The following is a 6242-nucleotide window of genomic DNA, read 5'->3' as shown; positions in this document are numbered from 1 at the left end:
GGGGTCTGCCCACCTTATTAATTGTGGCTGCACCCTGGAAACCCATTTACCTGAACATATTAAGGCTACGTGGCCTGGCACTGACCTGTAAGGCCCTGAGCTTTTCCCCCTTCCAAGAGAGGCACAAACACCCCATCTATTTCTGCACCTGAGAAGCAGCTAAGCTACATTCCCTGTCCTCAGAGGGCTCCCCCACATGGTGATGGGGCTCATGCTCACGGGCAATTCTCCTGGGCACTATTGATTTTTAATTTGGCTTGGAGAGTGTGTGTGGAGATTTGCAAATGGAAATTATTTTAGTTTTTTAGAAGACATGTGCTGTCTGCATTCTAACAATTATTATCACCTCCTCAGGGATACATTCTCTTATCAGGTCTGGCTGGATTACTGTGTCCCCTACTCATCCATGAGTTCAAGAAGGAGAGGGCTAGACTATGGTTCTTTCCATCACAGCACCCCAGCACCCAGCCCAGCTCAGTCAGTAGCAGTTGGTATATGGGTGAGAGGGTGAACGACTGTTGGATTTCCCGGGACCCCAGTGGGTCTTTGTTGCTGGGGTAAGGGAGGCTAGAGCTAGTGTAGACCAGTGGCTGGGCTCTGGTCAGGGTGAGTCTTGACCCTCCCCTATTTTCCCCACTCCCTAGTTCTGGCTGTGTTATGTGCAAGAGGGATGAATATGTTCCAGGGAGTAGGACTTCATGAGCACTTCCTCAAGTCCAATTCCCAAATGTGGGCAAATACTATGATCACACAGCTATGGAGAAACAACTCAGAAGGTCTGTATTTAATGGAGAACTCCTGCAGCTTGGGACACTCTCAGTGCCTGGGTGTTCCCCACCCAGCTACTTCTCAGCTGCTTCCAATGACTAGGACTACTGCTGCTTGGGCAATTCTTCAAGCATCAGGCTCAGCACGTGCACAATCTCATAGTACAGCTCTTGAAGCCTAGAGAATGGAACAGGGAGAGACAGGACCTGGGCTCAGGGTGGGCTCTCTGGTTCTGCTCCAGCCTGGCCCTACCTACCACATACATGCACCTGTGCAGTCACCACATCTGGTGTGTATACACTACAGTCCCAGTCTGCCTCATCCCTGTATTCCCCTGGAGTAATCACATAATCCCATGGTCAAGTTGGAGACAAAAGAGCCTTGAACTACAGTGAGGTGAAATGTGTGGCAGTGCCCAGACAGCACCTGGCCCATTCTTGGGCCAGAAGTTGGGATTCCTTGATCCTCCAGTCTAAGAAGTCCTCCAGGGGGCTTTTGTTGAGAAGCCAGGCTTCTCATGTCCTTATTTGAGAGCCCACCATGACTTCCTAGGGTCACCATCCCTCTGCCAGGTGTTACATCCTTCCTGCTCAGTAGAAGCCAGTTACAGTCACAGCTAACTTACCCAGAGCACAGACCCTGGGCCAGCCAAACTAAGAGCTGCAGAGGCTTTTTCTTTCATTGAATTAGCCCAGAAACCCTTCTTGTGATGGAGAGAAGGCAGAGACTTGCCCAGGGTCATATAGGAAGGTGGTGGCAGAAATGGGCCAGGTGCCTAGGCCCCTGACTTGCCATCGAGTGCTCTCTCATCTGCTCCTTGAAAATAGTAAGGCACTGGACATGTAAGGCCAGGATGGAGCATTTAAACATGGGCCAGGGTGGCCTGAGGAGGGGCAAGGGGAACAGATTCCACCAGCCACAGTCTGTCCACACAGTAGCCCAGCTGGCTGAGACAGTGGTCCAGACTGTACCCCACTATATACATGGAATCCTATACCCCCAAGTAGGGTCTTGGCCCATCCTACCCACTCTGTCCATCAACCATCTCCCCGTTCAGTCTCCTGAGGCACTCAGCCTTGACCTTAACCTCAAGAAAGCCCCCAGAGACCAGGAAAGGCCTAGTCTTCTTGGACAGGGGTGGCAGGATGGGACTGACTTGTAGATAGTAGTATCCTGGTTGTCTAGAGTAGACAAGTAGATGTCAATGAAGGGTAGGCTAGTGCCAAAATCATCCAAGACCATGGGGTCAGTGTGCTGCAGGGTCTTCTTGAAGTTCTCCACCAGCTCACTGAAGCTTTGGTAGTCAACATTTTGCTGGAGAGGGAAGCATATTGCGAAAGAAATTATAATGAGGTGGTGACCCTCAAACTGCATAGAGACCTGGACCTTCACCATGGGCCCCAGATGAGTCCTGAGCCCAAGCACAGATTCATCCGTGACCCTCTGGGCCTGGACTGCTCTCTGGCTGAGGTAGCATGGGACCACCATCATTGTCCATGGGGCAGATAATTCAGAAGGAATAGGAGAAAGCTCTGAGTTTGGCTCAGTATGGCCTCAGATTGTCCTGGACAAAGCTTGGGCATAGGCAAGAGAGGCAAGACTGTCAGGAGGGCAGATGTCTCAGACTCAGAGAAGAGGATGGTGGGGTATGGACTGGCCAGAGGAAGGAAAAAGGGGAAGCATGGTTAGGATGCCCAGGGCTTGGCATGGGCAGCTGAGAGCACTGAAGCTGAAATAAGAAGACCCCCCACAGTGCCTCACAGCTGTGCCATGCTTCAGACCATGTCCTGCCTTTCATGCTCATTCTTGGCCTGGTTTCAGAAATGACATGAGGTAACCAAGGGTGAGTAACTTAACTTCTCAGAGCCTCAGTATCCCCACCTACCATGTGCCATGGTTGGCTGGCACCAATGTGCCCTCAGTGACCTCAGGTTACTCCAGCATACACTGCCTGGTCCCAAAGACCCAGTAGAGTTTTGCCCATGATAGAGGGATAAGTAATAATCACCATAGTCCAGAGAAATAGAAAAATGCAGAACATAAAACCTGACTCTGGGAAATACGGGGGTAGGTATATCTACCTTACCTAAGGCCACAGATGTCTGACACTCTTTACACGGGCCCCAAGATCCCTCTTCCTGTCCATTCTTCAGCCCTGACTGTCCAGCTTCTGTCTGTCTGTCCATCTGCTTACTGGTGTCAAGCACCTACCTGAGTCTGCATCAGATGGCTGACCTCCTCTTGCTGCCGCTTCAGAATCACCTGCTTCTCCTCCATGAGGATCATGTGCCTCTCCACCTTCAGCTCCCGCTCAAACTTTTTGATGGAATCCTAGAGATTCAGAGGGTGGAGGGCAGATGCAGGCTTTTGCTATGTGCCCATCCCCAGTACTTCTTCTCCCCTAGCCTTACACCACCACTCAGGCCCCTCAGCAGGAGGACCACCTCCCCAATACAGGGCCAGTCCCAACTCAAGCTGCCAACTGCCGCCACAGTGGCTTCCCAAATCCCACTGTCCTGCTCACCACCATCATTATGCAGGGAAAATGCATTGGCTCAGGGAGAGGAGTTAGGCTGGGGTAGAGGGGACCCACCTGGCCACTTCCTCTCCATCTTTACTTCCTCTCCACACCTGCCTGCCACACCTCACCTGATCCCCAATGCCTACAAATGCAGTCTCACCTCAGTGTGGATGATCATCACACCTACGAACATGCTGAGGAAGATGAAGGACGCAAGCAGGATGAAGACAATGGTGAATGTCCGGCTCAGCAAAAAATTTCGATTATCTAACTCCTGCTGCAGGTCTGTCCAGCCATCCACCTGCTCAGACCAGGACAGAGCATGCTGATTGCCAAGTTCCAGTGAGACAGGACTCATTCTACCTACACCAGGAAACCTTGGCCCAATGAGTGCTTCCTGCCCAGCTACACTAAAGATGAGGCTGGCTCTGCCTCTATATCAGCCTCTCAATATCTCCCCAATCCAATGGCCTCTCATTAACCCTAGAAGGCCAGCTTCTAGCTTCTCTGGACCCAACTGAGTATCTGAACATGAGGAAGAACCCACACAAGGCTCAATGTGTTCACATGCCCACACTACCTAGGCAGAAACTTCTCAAGGTCCCTGGCTACCCCACCACTGTTCCCAAACACAGTACCGTGGCCAAGCTGAAGAGGGTAAAGAAGGCCACAGCCAGGTTCCCCCAGTTCTTCAGGTCACCCATCTCTGGAGCTCCAAACAGGCAGAAGCCTAAGATAGCAAAGACGTACATCAAGAGGAAGAGGAGGATGAGCACCGAGGCCACGGTGTAGGCTGTCTGCCCCATGGCGGTAATGAGTGTCTGCAAGGCAAGGAAGACCTGGATTAAGCAACGGCACCGAGCTGTGTGGTACCCAGAGGACAGGGTCATGTCTGCCCTTGTCATCTACCTCCAGCATGCAGCACCCTGCCTGGCACATGGTAGATGCTCAACAAATGTAGGCTGAATGAGTGAGTGAGGGAGTGAGTCAGAAGTATGCTCAGGTTGAGGGCTGATCAATCAGACAATGGTTTACTGGTGTCTGGCACCTACCTCAGCCACCTATGGCCAGCTGATGTGTGCTGCCTCAGGTCTGAGCTGACCTTCCCCTCAGGACCACTAGCCACTTCATTTGAACCCCAGCCTTGTTCTGTAATTAGCCCCAAGAGTTCTCTCCTGCTTCTAGACTGAAGGCCAGCCTGGAACACTCTTTGCCCCAGGTCCAGGAGGAATAGGGGAACCACCCTGGGAATGAGAATGAAGAGGCCTAAGAGGAATGTAGCTCCCCACTCTTTCTGGGCCCCATCTTCACAAGCAGGTCCCTGTCTTGTGGCTTCAGTCTTCCTTCCATGAACTAGGAGTTTGTCTTATCTCCCCACTACATTGCTCACTCCTGGGGAACACAGTCTGGCTCCTCGTTGTTCATCCTCCATTCTCCAGAGTCTTGTAGTAAGTGCCCGATACATGTTACCACTTTCTCAGACATGATTTCAAGGTTTAAAAAAAGAATTAAAAAAAAAAAAAAGTTGTCATTCAGTTGATTCTGACTAATAGTGACTCCATGGTGTCAGAGCAGAACTGTGCTCCACGGGGATTTGAATGGCTGATCCTTTGGAAGTAGGTCACCCGGATCTTTCTCCTGGGATTCCTCTGGGTAGTCTTGAACTTCCAACCTTTTGGTTAGCAGCCAAGCATATTAACTCTTTGCACCACCCTGGGACTCCAATTTCAAGGTAAATAGATGGATAACTGCTCTCGAGTCAACTCTAACTCATGGCAACATTATGTACAACAGAACAGACTATTGCTAGGTCCTGCATCATCCTTATAAATGTTGGCAAGTTTGAATCCATCATTGAGGCTATTGTTACAATTCATTTCACCCAGGGTCTCCTTTGCCCTCATTTATTTCACCAAACATGATTTCCTCCTGCAGTGATTGAGCCCTTCTGAGGACATGTCCAAAACAAGTAAATTGGACAGTATTCTGTTGTGATCCATAAAGTTTTTATTGCCTAATTTTGAGAAGTATATTCTTCCTGGTCTGCCTTCGTCTGGAAGCTCTGCTGAAACCTGTCCGCCGTGGGTAAGCCTGCTGATACCTGAGATACTGGTGGCATAGCTTCCAGAATCGTAGCAACATGCAACCCATCACAGTACAACAAACAGACAGGTGGTAGGCTCCGAGATTAGCTCATGTTGTACTGCCATTGGTTTTTCCCACTCATCTGCTGAGGGCCCCTTCCTCTCTCTGGTCCTGACTGCCACACTGTGGGGAGGGGCTGGACTAGACGCTGCCTAAGTGTCAGCCTCTGGCTCTGACGCTCAGAGTCTGTGAATATTCTGGATTCAGTGACACCACCACTTCCTGGCTGTGTGACCTGGTGTAAGTCACTCCTGTCTCTGAGCCTTGGTTTCCTCCTCTGTGAGATGACAGTTATAATAATACCTGCATTCAGGATGGTGAGAGGCTTAAAGGAAATGATGTGCTCCTGGCAGAGTTGATGCTCAGTAAATAAATAAACAATGATGCCGGCAATTTGGAGAAAACATAGAGTGTGGGCATCCTCTTAAAAGGTAGTCTTCAGAAAGCAGACAGATTTTTCCCTGACTTCACTTTGGAAGCACTTCTCATGTTTGCACTTTATCCCACTGGGTGCAGGGACCATATGTCCAGAGTCATCTTTAAGTGGCTGATCAGTGGGGGTCTGAAGGTTGTTTCTTTTATTATAATTATTATTATTTAAAATTTATATTGTGATTTGAGTGAGTGAGGGTTGTTTCTGAGCACAGATTTGGCCCTTCCATCCTTCCTGGTGTGTGCTGGGCCTGGGCTCTGAGTGCCCTGGGGTGGTGGTCCCCTTCCTTCCCTCTCCACCTTATTTCTTTTTGTTTTTATTGTGATTTGGGTGAAGGTTTACAGAGAAAATTCACTTTCCATACAGTGGTTCACA

At 50.0% G+C, this 6242-nt stretch overlaps 1 protein-coding gene across 1 annotated transcript in view; it reads right to left on the bottom strand.

Annotated features, from left to right (window-relative positions):
* Nucleotides 1-872: 872 nt before the first annotated feature.
* CATSPER3 (cation channel sperm associated 3) overlaps nt 873-6242 on the bottom strand; it is a 94965-nt gene continuing 89595 nt past the window's right edge. Inside the window, exons 4-8 of the mRNA XM_007943803.1 lie at nt 3928-4110; nt 3450-3590; nt 2980-3099; nt 1925-2082; nt 873-945 (exon numbers count right to left, since the gene is read on the bottom strand). Coding sequence (XP_007941994.1) covers nt 873-945; nt 1925-2082; nt 2980-3099; nt 3450-3590; nt 3928-4110 — 675 coding nt within the window. The remainder of the gene's footprint in view (nt 946-1924; nt 2083-2979; nt 3100-3449; nt 3591-3927; nt 4111-6242) is intronic.

This window comes from Orycteropus afer, unplaced genomic scaffold (assembly GCF_000298275.1).
Source record: "Orycteropus afer afer isolate SDZICR_OR568_19922 unplaced genomic scaffold, OryAfe1.0 scaffold00112, whole genome shotgun sequence".
NCBI lineage: Eukaryota > Metazoa > Chordata > Mammalia > Tubulidentata > Orycteropodidae > Orycteropus > Orycteropus afer.
Note: the sequence above shows the minus strand (reverse complement) of the source record. Positions and strands in the feature narration are given on the sequence as shown.